General features: G+C 35.1%; 1 protein-coding gene across 8 annotated transcripts in view; it reads right to left on the bottom strand.

The window, feature by feature from the left end:
* Positions 1–21,519, bottom strand: part of LOC128811200 (hornerin-like) — a 74,910-nt gene that overhangs the window by 21,776 nt on the left and 31,615 nt on the right. For 7 of the 8 annotated variants that reach the window (XM_053984609.1, XM_053984608.1, XM_053984606.1 and 4 more), the window contains 35 exons: positions 21,063–21,171; positions 20,404–20,430; positions 20,002–20,037; positions 19,193–19,237; positions 18,168–18,209; positions 17,967–18,008; positions 17,410–17,448; positions 16,588–16,623; positions 15,904–15,942; positions 15,247–15,264; positions 14,678–14,713; positions 13,239–13,280; positions 12,251–12,280; positions 11,986–12,021; positions 11,631–11,675; positions 11,290–11,319; positions 10,974–11,009; positions 9,728–9,763; positions 9,373–9,417; positions 9,016–9,045; positions 8,700–8,735; positions 8,261–8,305; positions 6,997–7,029; positions 5,517–5,537; positions 5,239–5,277; positions 5,078–5,119; positions 4,862–4,897; positions 4,702–4,737; positions 4,304–4,351; positions 3,684–3,713; positions 2,440–2,475; positions 1,758–1,799; positions 1,496–1,537; positions 577–615; positions 32–73 (listed from right to left, as the gene is read on the bottom strand). In XM_053984609.1, the coding sequence (XP_053840584.1) occupies positions 32–73; positions 577–615; positions 1,496–1,537; positions 1,758–1,799; positions 2,440–2,475; positions 3,684–3,713; positions 4,304–4,351; positions 4,702–4,737; positions 4,862–4,897; positions 5,078–5,119; positions 5,239–5,277; positions 5,517–5,537; positions 6,997–7,029; positions 8,261–8,305; positions 8,700–8,735; positions 9,016–9,045; positions 9,373–9,417; positions 9,728–9,763; positions 10,974–11,009; positions 11,290–11,319; positions 11,631–11,675; positions 11,986–12,021; positions 12,251–12,280; positions 13,239–13,280; positions 14,678–14,713; positions 15,247–15,264; positions 15,904–15,942; positions 16,588–16,623; positions 17,410–17,448; positions 17,967–18,008; positions 18,168–18,209; positions 19,193–19,237; positions 20,002–20,037; positions 20,404–20,430; positions 21,063–21,171 (1,366 nt within the window). The remainder of the gene's footprint in view (positions 1–31; positions 74–576; positions 616–1,495; positions 1,538–1,757; positions 1,800–2,439; positions 2,476–3,683; positions 3,714–4,303; positions 4,352–4,701; positions 4,738–4,861; positions 4,898–5,077; positions 5,120–5,238; positions 5,278–5,516; positions 5,538–6,996; positions 7,030–8,260; positions 8,306–8,699; positions 8,736–9,015; positions 9,046–9,372; positions 9,418–9,727; positions 9,764–10,973; positions 11,010–11,289; positions 11,320–11,630; positions 11,676–11,985; positions 12,022–12,250; positions 12,281–13,238; positions 13,281–14,677; positions 14,714–15,246; positions 15,265–15,903; positions 15,943–16,587; positions 16,624–17,409; positions 17,449–17,966; positions 18,009–18,167; positions 18,210–19,192; positions 19,238–20,001; positions 20,038–20,403; positions 20,431–21,062; positions 21,172–21,519) is intronic. The other variant, XM_053984603.1, reaches the window with a different exon arrangement.

Raw genomic sequence — 21,519 nt, forward strand, 5'->3', positions numbered from 1 at the left:
GAAGGAAGTATCAACTCAGAACTATAATTACCTGTGTGTGACCTCTGCTTCCATCAGGACAAATGCAACCACCCTACAAATTAAAAAAAAAAAAAAAAAAAAAGGAAACAATTATTGCTTTGTGGAAATTTAAAATAAAATCTTATTTCAGATGCAAAACTGTCCAGGGGAAGAAAGTCTGTGGGACTACAGAGAAGGTATGAGCTTTGGTATACCTAGAACAAATGAGGGGAGAGCACAGATGTGTGCTGTTAATGTTTGCTTTGAAAGTCAGACTGATAGTGCATCTCCCAGTGGGATGTCCCAATGACAGATGCCTCAGCAAGAGAGAATTCTAGGGTAGGAGTATCTCATAACAGTAAAACACATGTTATGTTGAAACAGTTCTAAAAAGTGATTTCAGAGAGCCATTTCTGATAAATTGAATATAAATAGGGACATTTCATTTACAAATTAATGGATAACACCACCAATCTTCCATGTAAAACTACTTAAACTCTGATTTCTGAATTTAATTAGTTTAATTAATAGGAAGCTATCTGAACAAGACTAGTCATAAATAAGGAAAATCCTGACCTGATTATTTGATCCACCAGTCGCAATAAATGATCCACCCTGTGAAGAAAACAATTATATTTTATTAAAGCATTTTATTAGAATCCAAAGTATAAAACTATGTAGTGAGAAACACTATTACAAACTCTATTACTTCACTGCACCAATTAACCTAACCTGTTGAATTTTTGTGAAAATATAAATTAAGATGAAACCTAATTACGTGACTTGATACAATTTGCAGGGAATGGGCATTAGGGAAACTAATTAAGAAAACTGTTACCTTCCAGAGCTCAGAGACTGTCTGCAACATTGAATTAACCTCCAAACTCTCTGAGACAGATGACTCTGCTACTGTTAAATCTACATAATATTGGGTGTAGCATGATTTCAGACCCCTGGGATGGATACCAGTCCAAGATACTAAGAAAAACAGAACAAGGTGCCACACTGGATCAGTTAAATTTCACATAATTCTCTACAATAAACACTGCTGCAGCAGTACATAATCTGACAGAATATGAAAGTTGGACCTACTTTTGTAACAGAAGTACATAATCCCTAAAATGTACCTTCTTACCAAATGCAAAATGAAACAATTATATATATGGCCATTACAATGAACAATGCAAGAATGTTTCTAAAACAAGAATCTGAAAATATATAGTTTGTGGTTTTCAAATTAACTTTACAAAATGTCATATAAAGAAACACCTGCAATTCTTACCTGCTTAGTGGGGTGAAGGAACAGAAGAAACTACATTTTCTGAGGCTAATATCACTATTTACAACTGTGAAAAATTATAACATTCTGGGGAAAATGCTGTCAAATCAAAACAGCATCCTTCAGCACAAAAAGTAACTGGAAGCTAACTTTCAAAATGAAATATAATTTATCAGAAATCCCCTTGATATCATGCAGTTGACACTACATTATTACCTGCATGTCAGAGTGGCTGCTATTTGAAGGAGAAGATGCATTCTGTGAAGAAAAAAAAAAAAAAAAAAAAAAAAAAGATGCATATCTGTAAGGGTAATAAAATAAAATACACAGTTCTATTTGGAAAGAAATACCTAACCCTAAAGAGAATTAGTTGGTTTTTGTGGGCACTAAATCCTTTTATTTTTGTAGGTAATACACAAGGAGCTATAAGCTTACTACTATCAGCAGTTGTTTAGAAAAAGGGACAGGAATGGTTTACCTGGACATCATAGGCTCTTCTGCTTAAAACATGTGATGTGTCCTGTAAAAAAATAGTAACATTTACAATGAGGAGATGAAAATTCTATGATCAGTGATGGGTCCTTTTTTCTTTCCATATTATTTGTTTATAAGAGCACCAGACCCGTTATTGTGTACCTTGAGTAGGAATGCATTATTATAAAATGAAAAGCTATTTGCACATAATGTTTATAAGGCTGCTACTGAGTCTGACTTGCAATGATAGAGTACAGATATCTGTATGTCCTATTATGAGCATAATAAAATAGGAAATGTTATTATTCCTTACTTATTATTCTATCTTTTCTTCAGCTAAAATGTTAGCTGTCCTTTCTTTGTATGATACTAATTTAATTTTAACTTTAGCTTGGACCAACTCTATATGTGCTTAATGAAGAACAAGAATTCGAGCTACCTGATACTTCAAAGCATGCTTTTCATGTCTCTTTTTTTTTTTTTTTTTTCATATATACACTTTCTTTAAAGAGATTCATCCGAAGAGCAAATACCCAAGTAATTTTATCTTACTTTTCCCTTATGTAGGAGGATACTACTATAAACATGACTAGGGCAAATTTAGGTATAATTAAGACAGATTAGGTATAGTTAGGACTAAAATCCTACAAGCAGGCAAAAAGTAAAAGAGAAAAGGTGTTACTTACTCGAGCAACAACTTTCTTCTTTGTACAACCAGAACGCTGCAAAGGAGCCACAAGCTTGTTAGTACTTTGTAGCTGTAATTATCTACATAAAATACTTTAACAAAAATCTACTACTTGTCAGGGTGATGTTTGGAAAAGGAAGATGTCCGGAGATTTTGTTTTATTAGCAGTAAGATTCTTCAAAAGCATATTCTTTGTCTGTTTTCAGTTTATCTCTTTCAATGGAAGTTCCTGCTTAGGGGAGTCTCCCTCAGCTGAACCACTGCAGTTTAATGTACAATCTGTATATGGATACTTTCTCTCTTTTTTTTTTTTTAGTGTTCCCCATCCTTCTTTGTGAGAAAGTTCAGATGCCAACTCTTTTACAAAGCAGTCCAGCCATACAGACTGGGTAGAGATGACCAAGGGATTACTAACATATTTTGTGTACAAAGGAGGAAGTGAGGAGGCTCCTAACCAGGGCTTGCTGATGAAGGAATTTTTTTTCAGAATATTTTGAATTGGACCTGGTGCAATGAATTCAAGGTAAATACAAGCCAAAACAAAAGATGTTTTCAGAAGGCCTCTGTACAGTCTAGAATACATTTGGTGCAGTACTTAAGTACTATAGAGGGAAAATAGGGACAGCAATGAAGCAGAATAGTGAATGGCTGAGAACTGAAAAGGCTGATGACAGGTTACTCTAGATGGCAGTAAGACAGAAGGAGGCTGTGACAGATGGAAAAAAGCTTTTCTATGAACAGAAACAAGTAGAGAAAATGTAATATATTTACACATAAATTATTTACACAACAGTGTATTTGCTTGGTCACAATCTATTCATGTTAATCACCATTTCTGCTTGTAGGACAGATGGAAAGTTTTGACAGAGAGAGTAATACTGGGTAATATCAGGCACAAATGTTACTTTAGCACAGCAGCACGTAAGTGACATTAAATCTGAATGAGTGAGAAAAGCCTGAGATGGATACATGCCTCATGTACACAGGTGATTAATTCCCAAATTATCCAGTCAAAGTGGATATATTATGAAGAAAATGTATTAGTATATATTCTTAGAAGTATTGTGCCATTTGAAGTAATTGTGCAGCAGCCTGGAGTACAGAGAAATAATTAACTTTTTGAAGGGTATTATAAAGCAATCATATACTAAAGGTCCACAGTTCTAATATAGAAGTGTTCAGTTGCAAACATTGTCATTAATAATTAGAATTTGAACATTACAGAACAAACAAAGTACTTACCTGACTATTGACACTGTAGGTAGATTCATTCTGGAAAAGAATACATTATTTCCCTTTAAAAATAATTATTTAAATAAAGCAAGCTTAAAGAAAATTAATTGTTTCTGATACTGCATGCAGACATAACAAAAATCACTTATTCCTTCCATTCTCCACAGCTTTGTCTAAATTGGAATTCTACCATTGCAGTCTAAAAAACATTGTAATAACAACCTTAGATTAGTACAAATGTAACATGAAATGCAGTGGAATATCTGTCACTTCTTCATGCATTCACTGTATATACTTAAAGATTTTCTTACAGTTTTTTTTTTTAATTAATGTAAAAATGTACCCTAAGATTTTGAGGAAAGTATCTGTTACTGCAAAGCCATTGAAGTATTTTTATTCATATTTCATTTCATCCAGTTAAATGAATTTAGAAGCATTAACTGTATCTGTAAACATATATATGACAATTTTCATCAAGAGAAGAGGCAGTTGCTGAAACAGCTGTTAGTGTAGAAACTCAGCATTCTTTCTGGATCATTCTGCTCCAAAGACTGCATCTAGCAGAGAAATATTTTCTCATCTACTTGAAAAATGTTGTGATGAAAATATATTAGAGGAAGCATACTCACATCATCACAAGCATTGGGATTATTATCATATGAGGAATCTTGTGAATCCTAGAAGGACATCAGATAGCAGTTATTTCCTCAGAAAAATGAATTGCTAAAAATACACTTTCATGTTTACTCTACAAGACAGAAGAGATGACCATGCAAAGAAGAAGCTGAGTTAAATTAAATTAGGATCTTTATAGCAAAAAAAGGAGCCAAATACATAGCTGCAATAGTGGCTGACAGGGAATGTCCCAATCCACAGTAAAGAAAAAAAAACCAACAAAACAAACCCAAACCACGAAGAGCACAGAAACAATTATGTTTTATTAGATCTTTGAGTTGATAGAGGGACTACAGAGTTGATTGAGGGACTACAAATATTATGTACCTAGGAGTAAGAAAGAATTACTTACTTGATTATCATAATAGGTGTCTGAGGATGATCCACCCTTTAAAACAAACAAAAAACCCAATCAAAATTGGAGGAAGTTAGAATATAGAAAACCTGATTTTGAGCAGAAGCTAAAGTTTATATGAAGTGATGTATAAGTAGTGAAATAGAGTATTACTTACTTGGCCACCACCATAGTTTTGCGAGTAGGATCCATCCTATAAAACAAATAAATATAAACTCTACTTCAGAAGAAATTATGATTTGGTTCAGAGGCTGTAAAGCTGGAATAAACTATTGCCTAGGATTCCTTTGAACAAATACAATTTTCAAGATATCTGGATAAATTATCAAACATTATAAAAATTCTCACCAGGAGAAAATCAAGGTCTACCTACCTGGTTGTCACCATAATATTGGGAGGATGATGATCCACTCTGCTAAAAAAAAGCAACAACAAAATAATTGGTATTTACATTACCCTATTGCTGACCAGATATTGATCAGTTGTCATGGAAGTTAAAACCATCATTAAACCTTGGTGGGAGGCAATACTCACTTGGCTACCACCATTGTTTTGTGAGGAGTATGAATCACCCTGTGAAAACAAAACAGCAATAGTCATAATGCTGGAGAGCTGAATTTTATCTGAGTGAATACAGCTATCCTAGGTTGCTGAGTTCTGTGGAAATTATGATAAAAAGTATGTTTGCAGAGAATGAGTTACAGACTGGACATGGAGAAATTCTGCAAGAATCTATATCCCCATGTGTAAGGAAACTGTGGATTAGAATTGCTTTAAACATTTTTACCAATGGATAATAAAGATCTACCTACCTGACCACCCTGTGATCCACCCTGTAAATCAAACAAAAAGGCTTTAGACACTCACTCTTTGGCCATGGAATATTTTTGATGAAAGCTATGATACTTGCTTAGGAAGAGTAAGAAGCAGAGGCAGATATGCAATATGATATAATTTTTAATGTAATAAGCACAGATTGCCAGTAATGCAATGGTAAATACTAGATGAGACATAAATCAAGGAACCTCAAACATTTAACTTTAAGTAATGTCTAGGGCACAGATGAGCTCCATTCTGAACACTTTCTAGAGAATGTATGGGGTTTTTTTCTCCTGTAGAAAACCTAATTTATACAAATGGAATGAATTTGTACAAATTCTCCTGGTAGCATTATTATACAGGAAGCTGTGACCTGTGAGATACAGTAGCTTTAAGGAAAAGGTTTTAAATAAAACACTCAGTATGTTTCAATGTGCTCTCTTTAGAAGAGGAATGTAACTCCTTCCAGTGAAATCAGAAGAGACATTTGTAGAAGTATTAGTGTCAAAAGTGCACAATAAGAATAGTGAAATACTGAATTATTTAAGTGACTGGGATATTTGCCATTCACTAAAATGGAACTGAGGCTTCATTCAGAACAAAGAAAAATGAAATTAAAAGTATCATTTTTCAATGTTCTAGAAGATTTCAGAACAAAATTTAAATGTTTTCTTTAGTCTTAAAAAGAAATAAGTTCTCTTAAAAATAAAAGCTGTTATAAAATATATACCTATTAAATATATAAATCTATCAAGTTATAATAAATTACATACAATAATTACACCACATAATAACAATACATTGTAGCAACATCTATGTTGTTTGCATATTTATAAATATAGTATATATTTATATTGCTAAAACACAGTGTTTGTTGAAGCAATATATTCCATTTTTCCATTTCTTTTGAAAACTCAGTAAGAATCAAAAGAAGTATTGTGAATAAAAAGGAAATAATCTGTTGCCATTTTCTGCCTAATTTTTAACATCACAGAGATGACTTTAAACATAGCTGACATCTTTTAGGATAGTGGTTTGTAGAGCTCCAACACTTAAACTTACAACAAATACACATGTAGCTGTCTATAGTTCACTACACAAACTTTTATTCAGGGACTTCAAGTGAAGTCCTAAAATATTTTCTGGCTTTTGATAGGAAAAGAGAGGCTGGTGAGCTCCAGCCCTGGTTAAAGTCATGCCAGTTAAGCAACTCTGCAGCAGACTTCTTTATAGAATCTAGCCTTAATGTCCTATAGAATTAGACATTTCAAAACATAATGCTAGGAAAAAGGGGTAAAAAAGACTCCAAAGACCCTCTGATACTCCTGTGTATAGGAAGACAGTGAGTTCTAATCTCAGAATTTGTAAGACTACATGAATTTGTGCAATATGAATCTGAATTTGGAACTAATTGAGTTAGTGGCAAAAGTAATTTAGGATGCATCTTAAAATAAGAGAAGAGAGCCGAATTACCTGGTGGCAGGGATTGCTATCATAGGAGACACCCTGTCAAAAACCAACCAAACAAAAAGGTAAATGCCATTTTTCTTGCAAAGTAATTAGTTTCCTTAAAATTTCCTATATGAGAATTAGTGTAACAAAATTCAACATATAACTTTACAGAGGGTGAGTTTAATTTTATTTAGCCTTTTAAGTGTGTAGCTTTACCTTCTGTCACTCTCATACCCCCATACAAACATCGAGGCACTTGCACACATATGATCAAAGGAATACTTGTGAGCCACGTGGAAAGAGGTAGGTTGGTAATTGATGTCTGTCTGTATCATCCCTTGCTTGGAAAAGATGAACTGTTGGTGGGGTTTTTATGGAAGTAACTGTTACTGTTGGGTGACCATCTATCTAAATGTGGCCATCAATCTCTTGCTAGATTCACCACCATGAATTTTAGGCAAGGTTTCTGTTCAGAGTCATTCATTTGCCTGTTTTGGGTATATTTTGTGATAACAGGATGAGGAACAGTACACAGAAAGGGTTCTACCCTGGTTGTCACCCTCCCATTATTACAGTACAGGTCTTCTCTTGATAAGTCAACCTGTGATACAGCTTAGTGCAAATAACACATTCTTCAGTGTTTATCACTTTCATTGCTGGTAATGGTGTCCTTGTACTGCTTCTTATGATGCTTTTGGAGGCATTTCCATTCATGCCTAACTTACTTTAATCCTAATATTTCTGATAAATACTCCTTAAAATGTCTGTATCTGTGATTATGTTTCATTCTGGTTGCTCTGCTTAATATATTTATTTAAATGTAGATTTACTGTTGGCCTCATCCATGATCCTTTCCCTGGGATCTCATCACTGAATACATTGTTTTTACACCATTGTAGACATAGACAAGTTGAAATGGAACCAGGATGAAAACTACAAATTTAATTATTGCTCCATTTGAGCCACTCTATTCCTGTTCTTTTCTATAGGAAATAAATGGACCAACATCCAAAAATTCCCAAGTGAAGACTTTATATAATTAATGAGTCGACAGATTAATCACTTGTTTGTTTTCCATGTGTAACTCTGAATGACAGCAGCCACTTCATATTAGTTACAATGGCCAACAATAGCAGCCTTTCTTGACCTCTGTGATAGGTAAGTTCATGTAACAATGAAAACAATAGATTTCAAACTACAAAAATTAAAAAAAATTATTAAAAACTTGTTAGTATTGCAAAGAAAGCTGAGTTTAGTTTTCAAATAGTTTGGAGAAAAATCTTACTTGTCCACAGCCACTGCTGCCAAAATAAGCTGCAGATCCACCCTGCTGGGGAAAAGAGAAAGAGCAGCTCATGATCCAAATATTCCCATTCTCTTTTCTCATTTCAAACACAGATAAAAATTTTCAAGGGCTTCAGCTGCCAGGCTGCTTCAAAGATAGAAGACCAGCTATATCCAACTGTGAATTATTGGGTGAAATACTGAGTATGTTGAATACTAAAGTGCATCAGAAAGCTGATAGCTGAATGCACTACTTTCTACAGGGAAAAGTGCTGCTTCGGGAAGCCTATTGCTGCCAGAGCCATATGAAAAAAAGTTCACAGGACGTAATTCTAAAGAGATACAATCTTATTTCAAGTTAGAAACCACTGGATTCTCAATGCATATATGGGAACATCACATACATGCTGTGTAATGACTAATGACTGACTGATGCTTACCTGTCCATTGGAACTGCCACCTTGAGGCTGAGAGCCCTGTAAGAAAGGCACAGAGTCATTTGTAAAAAGAGCTGCATAAGTGTAGCCCCAGCACAGCAGAAGCAGAATCCCAGAATACCAGAGAGAAAAAGGCCATTTCCATTAAAGGTTCCTCTCTACTCTGTTCCTTTTCCCCTCATGGTATTTCAGTGGCACAAACCAAATCAAGGACCACTCAGAAACATGGAGAAGGAAAAAAACCACCCATGCCCCAAAGCCCATTTACAGGACAGGCTCCTACAGGAAAGCTCAACACATTTCAGCAACAAAGTCTCACCTGGCCATAGGACTGGCTGCCTTGGTAACCCTTTAAATAAAGAGAAGATAATTACCACCTTGACAAGGAGGTTTCTTTATAGAAATATAGAATTATGATAATTTATGGAAATAACAGCTGCATGTAGGATTCCCTAAAAGACTCTTCCTGTACCAGAGGACACAGAGCACTATGCTAACAGCTGTGCATCTGTGCAACCCATGGTCTTATTCTCAGCAGAAGCTGTGGCCCAAATTGGGGCACAGACTGCTGAGGGAAACCTCATTCTCTAAAGTCTTCCACTGTAAAAACAATGTATTCATGCCAGTCACAGAGAGATCAGTGAAGAACTTTCTACAGGACAGCCAGTTTGCTTACCTGGCCGTAGGAGCTGCTGCTGCTGCCTGAGAAACTTGGTCCACCCTAAGACAAGGACACCATTTGGTTACTTCCCTTTCAGTAAGGGGTCCAGCCTGCCTTAGCAACAGCAAGAGCTACATCCTAAAGCCATGCAGGGCAGAATGCAGAGCCAGGCATCTCCTGGCTCTCCTGAGGGTGCTGAGTGTGATGGTTTCACACACTGGGATTCCAGATCAACGAGTAGCACTTGCATACATGTTGAATGTGAATAGACACTTTCAGAGAAAATGTCCTTTAAAGTTCAGATTCTGAGGGTTTGCTAAGTGCCTTTATAGTGCCATTTCTGAAATGCTCTATTCTGACTGATGCTTACCTGGCCATAGGAACTGCCACCTTGAGGTCTGTAACCCTGTGTGAAATTAATGATTTATTCACAGTTACTTTATTTGTGAAGCAGTTGCCTCTCTAATATCTATTTTGGGGGTAAGAAAACAAAATAAGAGAATGTACAGACTCTACTGCTTAACTAGACTTATTTTGGTATTTCTTATTCTGGAGCAATAGGTGATCACACTGTGTTTATTGAATGACAATTATAGAGTAGTTTTACAACTGTCTCAGACAGTATTCCAATCTTAAGAGAGTTTTTCAGGAAGAGACACAACATTTTCTTATTATGTTTACTTTTCTTTCTTTTTTTAGACACTGGGCTTGGATGGCTAATGCTGAATATTGGCTATTGCTGACTAGGTGAATATTGATTTAATATATTTTTATTTTCCATTGGCCCCAGTTGAATAATTACCTTCCTCTGAGAGAAAATTAGGGTGAGAAATATTTTTTTTTAAATTAAGACAATCTTATAAAAAATATAGTGCCGTAAAAGGGAAACGAAGCAATGCGTTTCAAAGTAGCAGGTCAAATGAATTAGCCAAGGATGACTGTATTAAAAAAAATTCTCAGTAATATAAAGTTATGTGATTATAATTTGCTGTTGCAATCTGCCTTTAATATAATCTCAAAAAAGTGCTATTGTTCCATGTACATGCAGAGCTGTGCCATAGCTGCCTGGCAGGGTTATGAAGACAGGGATTACCAAAAACTTTTTGAAGTATGCTGTCTATTTTTGCTATCTGACATAGAGATCCTGACAAAACACATAGCTATCTTAGGGCTGCTTTCTTGTACATAAAAATTATGAAGGGCAGTAGATATTCATTAGTTGCAGGCTTGAAGCTAAATTCTTCATTCAGCTGAGAATCTGACTCAAGGTTCTTTAATTTCTCAATGCTACTTCCCTGCTGACAGCAAAGCACTGACAATAAATTTGTATTATACCATCAATTGGAATGAGAAAAGCATCAAGTAGACTATTTCTACCAAAATTTATAAAGTTCCACACCTATGGAAAAGATAACATAGCAGCAGAAATCTAGGATTCCTGTATATATCCATGAAAAACACAATGGTCAAATTCAAAACAAAACATTTTAAATGGATTCAGAATACATTGGTTAAGAATTCAATGTGAGTTGAAGAAAGAATATTTTAAAATTTGTTAACTTTTCAGGGCAATGGCACTTCACTTTCTCAAATGTTCTATTCCAATTAACATTTACCTGTCCATAGGAACTGCCACCTTGAGGCTGAGAGCCCTGTAAGAAAGGCACAGAGTCATTTGTAAAAAGAGCTGCATAAGTGTAGCCCCAGCACAGCAGAAGCAGAATCCCAGAATACCAGAGAGAAAAAGACCATTTCCATTAAAGGTTCCTCTCTACTCTGTTCCTTTTCCCCTCATGGTATTTCAGTGGCACAAACCAAATCAAGGACCACTCAGAAACATGGAGAAGGAAAAAAACCACCCATGCCCCAAAGCCCATTTACAGGACAGGCTCCTACAGGAAAGCTCAACACATTTCAGCAACAAAGTCTCACCTGGCCATAGGACTGGCTGCCTTGGTAACCCTTTAAATAAAGAGAAGATAATTACCACCTTGACAAGGAGGTTTCTTTATAGAAATATAGAATTATGATAATTTATGGAAATAACAGCTGCATGTAGGATTCCCTAAAAGACTCTTCCTGTACCAGAGGACACAGAGCACTATGCTAACAGCTGTGCATCTGTGCAACCCATGGTCTTATTCTCAGCAGAAGCTGTGGCCCAAATTGGGGCACAGACTGCCGAGGGAAACATCACTCTCAAAAGTCTTCCAGTCTTGCCAGTCACAGAGAGATCAGTGAAGAACTTTCTACAGGACAGCCAGTTTGCTTACCTGGCCGTAGGAGCTGCTGCTGCTGCCTGAGAAACTTGGTCCACCCTAAGACAAGGACACCATTTGGTTACTTCCCTTTCAGTAAGGGGTCCAGCCTGCCTTAGCAACAGCAAGAGCTACATCCTAAAGCCATGCAGGGCAGAATGCAGAGCCAGGCATCTCCTGGCTCTCCTGAGGGTGCTGAGTGTGATGGTTTCACACACTGGGATTCCAGATCAACGAGTAGCACTTGCATACATGTTGAATGTGAATAGACGCTTTCAGAGAAAATGTCCTTTAAAGTTCAGATTCTGAGGGTTTGCTAAGTGCCTTTATAGTGCCATTTCTGAAATGCTCTATTCTGACTGATGCTTACCTGGCCATAGGAACTGCCACCTTGAGGTCTGTAGCCCTGTAAGGAAGGTAAAAAGTCATTTGTAAACAAAGCTATATTTTCTTAGTACAACAACAACAGAAAAGTCCATTTCCTCTTAAAGTTCTTCTGTACTATGTTCTTTTTTCCTTCATGGCATTTCAGTGGTACAAACCAAACTCATGGACCACTCAAAAACATCAAGAAGGTAAAAAACCAAGAGAGCCTCCTACAGAAAAGCTCAACATATTTCAGCAAAACATCTCACCTGACCATAGGACTGGGTGCCTTGGGAACCCTTTAAATAAAGAGAAGATAATTACCACCTTGACAAGGAACCTTTTTTAAAGAGCATGATGTTTACTGAAATACAGCTGTGTGGGGATTTTCAAAAAGCACCAAGGACACAGAGCAGTATGCTAACAGCCCTGCAATAGATTGTCCTATTCATCAGAAGCCATGACTGCCGACCTTGTGCATATTGAATACTCGTGATGTTGAGTAGTGGCCTCTCTGTGGCCCTGATCCCTAAAAGTCATACCTACCCTTTTGAAAGAGTTTTCTGGTTGCATGTAATGCTACAGAGAATATTGACAGACTTGCATGCCTCCTACCACCAGACCCCAAGAGAAGGGAGATCTAAAGAGCCCTCATACTTGAGTCCCTACCATGAATATTCTCAAGTTTTAGTTTGCAATAATTTACGATGCCACTGTGTGAGTGTTTTCTAAAATTCCCTCACTTTTTTTTTTTTTTTTTCACACAAGTAGCTTTATCTTCATGCTTGCTTAAAGCCATCTCCAGCATGGCTTTAAGCAATGCTGGAAGACATTGCACATAGTTCCGTGATTATGATTTTTCATCATTCTTGATATGGCTCAGCAACTACCCTTTACAACTTTTGGAACTTGAGGTCTAATATGCATGGGCTCTGAATCTATCAGTATGGGGCTGGTGGTGTGGTAAGGAGCCTAGAATTGCCTCCTCTCAGGGCTTTGACCATTATGCTCCGAGTGGAATACACTCATTTCATGTCAACCCATCAGACTTGGAAATGCTTTTGTGAGCATCACAAACAAAATCGTTTGAACACCAATATCAGATGGTATTTTCATGAGCAAAAGCCTGGGAAATAGAAATACCCGCACCTGTGAAATCTATTTTTAAATGCAGAAAATAATTTATTTGTAAGTTCTGCTGGCCCTGATTTAAGGAAGTCTATAGGAATATTTATAGCACTTTTAAAGTTTACTTACGTGCATATAAGTACTGCTGCTCGTTTGCTGTTTTTGTCCACTCTACAGAGGAACAAAAAAATAGGTTATTTATTTTTAAGAGGAATTGCTTATGCACTAAGCCATTTCAAGAAGCAATTCTGTTCTTCTATCTAATAGACAGTTTGAAAGCTACAAAGAGTTCATTACACCTTTTCTTGCTTTATGCCATCTTCATGTGCTACAAAATGTATATAAAAATCCTACACAAATGAAGTATTAAAAGTATTTATATATCTTAATATAATTTTCTTAATGAAAATTAGTTGTATAGTACATATTTGTGTCATATTGTCGTATTTGAAGTGAGTTAAAATAATTCTGCTTTTCAATTGTACCTCACAAATAGCCTTAAACCCATATCTATTTGTATTCACATTATGAATGATTTTTTTCTTTAATAAGCTTTTGACAAAGGCTTTGCTAAAGCAAGAATTGAAAAATCCACAGTTAAAATTTAACATAAGGAAAAGCCACTACAAAAATATTTTGATTCCCAGAAAATATGTGGATTATGAGAGGAATAAAATACTTTTTATATTTACACATTGAAAATAGTTAGCCTGTGTAATCAAAACACTGTACATTTAAAGTCAGAAATAAAATAGCAAGGAAATCTTATTCTTTTCTTTGCCAGCATTCATCTCTAGTCATGGAAGAAAACAATGCTATACATTTTGAAAGCAATGGTTTTGGAAAGACAAATTTCAGCTGGGGTAACCTGCTACTGATCTTTCAATGAAAGTGAGAATTTGTTGTCATAGTCTGATGGACTGGCATCCAATGGACTGACTAGCCATTAACAGTGGGATGGATGCGAAAATGACAAAGAACCCAGAGAAATATGTCTGAATTATATTCGTAGTACTTAATAAGCATGCTCTTAATGAGACTAGATTGCAATCAATTTTCTAAGTGCCTGGTTATCAAGAAGCAACATTACAAATACAACAGTTTACCTAGGCATTAACAGTAGGATTTTAGAAATGTAATTCTGAACTGGGTGTTTCCATTAGAAAAATGGACTGTTTAAATGAAAATGGAACTGTGCAGGTTGCAATTTATATTTGATTTTATACTAAGTAACATTCAAGCTTTAGTTCTAGAATTCTATCCTTCTTCCTGAGCAGTCTGAGATGGTCAAATTTTGCCAATTTTGAGAGCACAATGGAATTTGCATACAGAGGTTTTAAAATTTTTTACATGTAGAAAACAGCTGCAACAGTCTTTATTCAGCAACCAGCTAAGATATCCCCTTTGCTGTAGTCACGGAAATGCCCTACTCCACTACTCTAGTTTGTGGACATAAGATATCTCTAAGTTATCCACACTTCTTTGTTCCCTAAGAGAGGAATTATTACTTAGTTTACTAAGACAAATCTTCATTTAAAACTCAAATATAATGGAGAAGAAATGTCTACCTGTACTATGATCCTTGTAGCAGAGCTTCCCAAACTCTGAAAAAAAAATCCAGAAACAAAGAAACATAATATAGCAGATTTAATTGTTTAATGCAATGCACTTAAACAGAAAATACTAAGTTGAACTATTTAGTTTGTGAGAATAAAGGGAAAGGTCATATGTGTGATGTGCTGTGTACCAGTTCTTAACATCCAGCATGAAGCTAGTTTATTCTCAGTTCTGAGGGTTTGGGGAGGCAGACTGACTCTACTAAGTCATTTTCTACTCTCACATCTTCTGTGGAGAGCAGCAGAGCACAGGTTGTGTGCACCACCTTTCTGCACTAGCAGTCAGCTTGGGTTTTCCAAATGTGGGGAGGGAAGCTGGGGCACCATCACTCCTCTAACCAGTCTCACTGTCACCTGCACTGCACATACAAATCCACTTCCTCATCCAGGCATTTTTGTGCTGAATTCTGAGGCATGAGGGACAAACGTAAAAGAGTAGCACACACCATTGTGAGACAACTGGTTTGATCCCATAAGAACTATAATGATATTATAGGAATCAAAAGAAAAAATATTCTTACCTGAGGGAAGGTGTGACGCTGCAAAGAAACAGAAAAATCTTTCATTATTTTGTACAAGGGCTTGCCCAAACAGAATATTACAGCAGAGAAAGGGAAAAAGGGCCCGTATATTTCAGATGCAAATGGAATGTGAAAGAATTATATAAAAAGGATGGCATAGAATAAATGCATCTTAACCTTTATTCAACTTAGAACAACATGTTCTATTAGAAATTCAACATATCTATAACATTACATTATAAAAGCTCACTTCAAGCACCTGAAGGCTAAACTTAGTTTTAGTTCCAGAAAGTTCCAGAGTGGAAATGTTATAATTTAAAAAGGAGAATGGAGGTAAACTTGCAGAAGAAAATTGCAACAGAAACAGAAAATCAAAACTATTCAGGAACACATAGACTGCATATATGGAGAGACCTGGTGTCTGCAGCTAATCTATTGTCTCTGCAAGTATTAACAGCAATCACAGAACCACAAGGTTTTTACCTATCTTATTAAAACACACCTTCCCTGAAGGTAACTATACACATAGGGTAAATCCTGCCTGCCAAAAAATTGTCTCCAGGAATATTTCTGAAAATTAAAAATGTTGATACTTGAAAGCTTTTTGGGTCAAAGTTATTTGTATTTGTATGTGTATTGTAGAGAAAAACAGCTTACCACAGGTGGAAAAGGGTTGCTGTTGGCAACGACCACTACCTATGGAGAAACCAGAGGAAGCTGTTTACTCACCCTAAAGATTATTTAAATATTGCTAAATATGTCAGAAAAAGGAAGAACACTAAAATGTGTAAATTTACAAACTCTGGCAATAATGGTATGGAAGATCCATTTTATAAAATGGCGTTTTTATAAAAAAAAATTGATGCACATTACCAAGCAAATAATGATATATATTTAGACATAGTTTGCACAAGAGTATAAGCAGATGAAAGATTTGCCTCAAACCACATAATGACTCAGCTGTAGAGGCAGAAGCAGAATTTCATGTCTTGTACCATAACTACTGGCTTGTACTGTGTGCCCTTTTTTGATCCTCAACTTTCCACCCCAAACTAGAACATCAATTTATTTTGTCTTTATTCAGTATTATGCTAAGAAATAAGAAAAGACTTGATGTTGAGTTCATTCAAAAACACCCTGAATTAAGCCAAATGCAATAATTGTATCTTCTCCTGTGTTAATGTTCTCTCATTAGAAGCTCTCCCAGCCTCTAAGAACCAAACCAAATCAAATAATATAAATCAATCTGGGTAAAAACCTTGAAAAGTCTTGACTGAAACAACAGGAGTTATGCCAAGTTATAACTGTAAGAATATTTCCCCTTTGAACAGGACTGCTTACCTTCTTACTGGAATCTGAACTGCTTGAAGGGACAGACTGTAAAGAATACAGAATTCATTTGTTGCTTAGGTAAATGTATGGCAAATTAACTACAGCACTATTCTCCACAAGAATATTATACTAACATGATACCCATGAAGTACCAAACAAAGGAAAAGTCTGAAGAAAATTAATGTATTGGCAGTTAATAAATAAACAACTGCAATAAATCAACTGGTTTATTTTTTTTAAAAGCCCAATTATTTGCTAGTTTTAGAGTCCTGTATAAAAGCTGCAAATGTTTCATCAAATTGAAAGTTTGTTTGTAGGAAAAAAATCTATCTGTAGGAAAAAAAAATTAGGCTCTTCTACCTTCATCCAAAAAACCAAACCAAATACCAGAACCCATATGCTCAATTTAAAAGACCTACTACTGCAACAGAATCTGGAAAAACTGGGATATGTCATAACAAAAGAAATTATTTAAATGAAGCATAAAATTGCATAAACAACAGCCAAAAACCAAACCCCAATCTTTTAATTCTTAGTAACCATCAAACAAAGCACTGAATTTTGGAAAAGCATAGTAAAAGTAACTGGTGTCCATTTATAGAATAAATATAATCAATTTTTGTTGGAAAATAGAAGTAGGGATACAGCAACAAACACCAAATACGTAATTCATTTCATGAAGTTATTTCCAGGTATGATCATTACTAAATAATTTGAAGACAGTTTTCCTTTATCCCTTTCCACAAATTAAATTGTTTAGCAAATTTGGGCATAACTGCTTATCTTTTGAATAACTTAGGAAACTAAAAACATGTTGGATAGCACAGTTACCTGGCCATAAGTAAGACCACTGGTGGATAAGGATGCACTCTGAAATAAAAATATAAATCAGGTATTTATTTATAAAATAATTTGCTAATTATTAATTTGTTTTCACATGAAAAAGAAATAAATGAGATGGACAATACAAATTTCTCTACTAATTAAAGAATTAATATGCAAAGATTGTAAAGAACCCCTAATAATATTCCAAAATATGCAATATCCAAAGACAATAATTTTACCTGATAAAAAGCATTGCGCAGTAAGAATTCTGACATTTTAGTAGGGAAAAAAATTAAGAGTTTCTAATAGGTGATATTATGTATCACCTATGTGTACATACACACCTCGAAGCATAAATTATTAGGCTTTGAACTGGCAGTGTAACACCTTTTAATTTTGGGGTTAATTTCAGAACAATATTTCAAGATAACAGTATTTTCCTGAATATATTTAGGAAGACTTCAATAGCTCTACAGAACACAATCAAATGCAATTTTCAATAAGGAGATGAGTTAAGAAGCACAGTAGGAGACAATCAGTAAAAACATATATAACCAGCTTACATCTCTGCAGGCTTGTTGGCTATATGCACCAGCAGCACCTCCCTGAGACAAAAAATAAACCAGTTATTTCTCATCAGTATTTTCTATTTGTAGCAGAGACTCCCACATGAACATTCATTAAATAATGCCATTGAAAGCTGGGAGTTGCTATGAATATAGTTATGCTGGGAACAAAAAAGAGAATCTAAAAATAGTGCTTACAGGGGCACATCCACTCTTGCTTATTGTGTAGACTACTCCACCCTGAAATAAAAACAGAAGTCAATTATTTCCATATAAAAAACTCAAATGGTCAAGAGAGAAAAAACCCAATGCCATGCTATTTATGGCATGAAAAGCTGTGCAGCTGACAATGTGTATGTGCAAGCAAGGGATAAGCAAGTAAAGAGGTTACCAGTTCACTGGCACTGCCTGTAATGATTCTAATTTAGTGTGAGACATCATCTGTATTTCATATAAGTTTCATCAGCTTTGTTACTGGTCATGAAATCTTTCAAAATGTTACTGAATGGCTTGTATTTTATAAAAAAATTAATAACTTCAAGTAGTTATATGACAAGATGAGAAACACAACTCTTAGGAAAGAATATTTATTATATATTAAAAAAATACAAGGAAGAAAACCAGGTTTTAGCATATGTATCAAAATAATTTGTATTTCTCGGTATCTGGTAATTCATTACAAGCAGTAAAGATTGAAGAAATTGAATATTATCAGATAATTCACTAATAAATATAACCACTAGTAAGTAGTAAGAAATATGTCCTCGGTAACATCAGTTCAAGAAACTGGAGACATACCAGAAAGTATCTAAGAGTTAAAGAGAAAATAGGCATATTAATGGTAGTGAAGATAATCAACTAAAAACCAAGTATACATTGCTGTGATTAACGAAGTGAAAGTGGTGACAATGCAGACATGTATACTCCAGAAATTTTAAAAGGCTAACAGTGATAGCCCCAAATTTTCAACTGCAAATATAGTCCAGTGTTAAAAGCAATACAGCCATTAAACTGGAGCAAGCTATTGAGTTCAAGAGAGTGGAGGTAGTTGAACTCAGCCCAGGTACAAACACACTGTTTGCTGGATAAACACCTCTGCCATTCTGGGTTAACCAGCAGAGAAGATATTTCAGTACAGTACTAAATCACCTCACATTACAGAATTTTTGTCATTCAAGGTTACTGAAGGAAAATACACAAATGCTGGAATTTAGGACTCATACCTGACTGCCTGAATAGCTGTTCTGAGAGGAACCAGAAGGTCCAACCTGAAAAGAAACCAGACTGGTATTTATTATCTTGCTGAAAAATTATTTTAAATAAATGATTTTTAGGAAAGAAAGTTCTACTTGGTGGGAAAAGGAAGAACCCACAAAGTAGTTTTCTATTACTTCATTCCACCGATACTATTAAAATTATTTCAGAGATCTTTCAAGACAAATAATCAAAACCATGCCAATCCAGCTGTTATAAATAACATAATTCTGCTGCTTGCATCTTTTTGTATCTGACCTCACACACTTGATGTCCATCATTCTGGAGGAGATCTACACCACCACAATCATTAAAAAGCAGATGAAAACTTTTTACTAATATGGCTATGTAATCATAGTTGCTGTAAAAAAGCAAAGAAGGAAAAGAGGCTTCTTCACTGAGCTGCCAGTGAAAGTTTTCAAAGGAAAAAAAATCAAAGAGCTATATTTTATATCTAGATCATGATTTGCAGAAGGCAAGTAAATAAGTGATCTTGAAGAGCAAGAAAATACTAAGAACAAAGAGTGAAAAGAGAAAAAAGAAAACTTCTATTTATAGAGCTACTACAGATTAGCAGAGAGAACCTGCAGAAGGAAACGGTAACAAGGCTGACAACCCTTTAGACAGTTTTGGATTTTTAATCAACAAAGATTAACAAAAAGAAAATGAAATTGAGTTGTAAGGGGGATAAAGACATGTCTAGAAGTAATTTTTAACTAGGCTTTGAGATCTTGGGCTGTTAGCAGCATATCAATGTCTTTGGAGAAGGAATACTTACCATGATGCATCGGCCTGTTGAGTAAGTCCCTCCACGCTGCAAGAGAATACAGGTTCCAGTTACTGTTTATTGACTGGTACTACTTTAAACTGAAAATCAAGAATTAAACTGAAATCAACTGAATTCACATTGATGGTCTGAGTGAAGAAATCAAGGGTTTAATTGCTGACAATACACATTTTAACAATCTCATCTGCAAACTGATGTTAACTAATTCAAAATAAAAATACATTCAAAACTGAATAAAAAAATGAAAGCATAAATGACATTTTGCTAGGAAAGTAATTTGAATGGTATAATAGAATCTTCATGCTACAAGCATGAAACAACTGGACCAGTAGGAGAAGAATTGTAAAACTTGGGTAGCTGGAAGATGGGAAATTGAAGAAAAAGTGCTCTTACCTTGCTACATTCTAATTCTATCATAAGCTGTAGGGAAAAAAACAGAAGAGGAAGCATTACCAAATTATTCACAGAAAAAAAAAAAGCAGCTTATTATAGGAAACAGAAAATACACTTGGTGAAGTGAGAGATTTAAGACAGATGTTCACTCTTGGTTACATCACAAGTTCACATAAATCACTGCTGCAGTCCTATACAGTAGATTTGAGGAGACTTTCTTTACTTGAGCTGCCAAAGTTTAATGTGTTTCATAGAAACATAATTCTTGGCAAAAAAATGTTACCAACTCCTTTCAAGAATATGCTACGGTTACAGTTCCCAGGGGCTGAGGCAGCAGTTTAGAACAGCACAGTACATCAGAAGTACAGTACAGTTCTATAACCAATTCTATTTTCTTTTTTTCTTTTTTGCTTTAAGACATGGATTGTTTTGATAAATAGATTATTACTTTCCTCATTTCTGTATGAGAAAAACAGTATTAACTTTATTTTTTCATTATTTTTATAAAAGGATTAGGCGGTTAAATTAAAATTATTGAAAACATCTGATCATTTTGACTTAGTTAATGAATAAATGACAACAAGTGTATATCTTGTATTAAGCCAAAGATACTTTAATTACTGTACTAATTTCTATCATTCAAATACACAATAACATACCTTCCTTTTACTTTTTCCTGTCGCATTAACTGACTCAGAATGCGTAGGTGTGAGAGATTTGCTTTGAATTCCAACCCAAAAGTTCTCAAGATTTTGAACAACAGTTGCACTAGAGAGAAAACAAAATAATTTATTTTTTATCAATATACTTCAATATAAAATACTAAAAAACTCTTGTCCCCCTTTGCCCCCAGCTAAGAATATCCACTGTGTTCTGGTTTTAAGTGTATACAGGACAAGTTCCACAGAATACTTTTCCTTGTAGTGGCTTGTATTATCACCCAGCATAACTTTGAAGATAACTAAAACAGATGCTGAGAACAAGCAGAAGAGGGATAGACACTGTTTGAAGAAGCACTGACAGCAGTGAGGAGCATTGGCTCAAATGTTCATAGGAATTGTCCCACATATTCTGACAATCTGCATCATGACGGTGAACTGACTCTCATGGCAATAA

Source organism: Vidua macroura, chromosome 9, assembly GCF_024509145.1.
Source record: "Vidua macroura isolate BioBank_ID:100142 chromosome 9, ASM2450914v1, whole genome shotgun sequence".
NCBI lineage: Eukaryota > Metazoa > Chordata > Aves > Passeriformes > Viduidae > Vidua > Vidua macroura.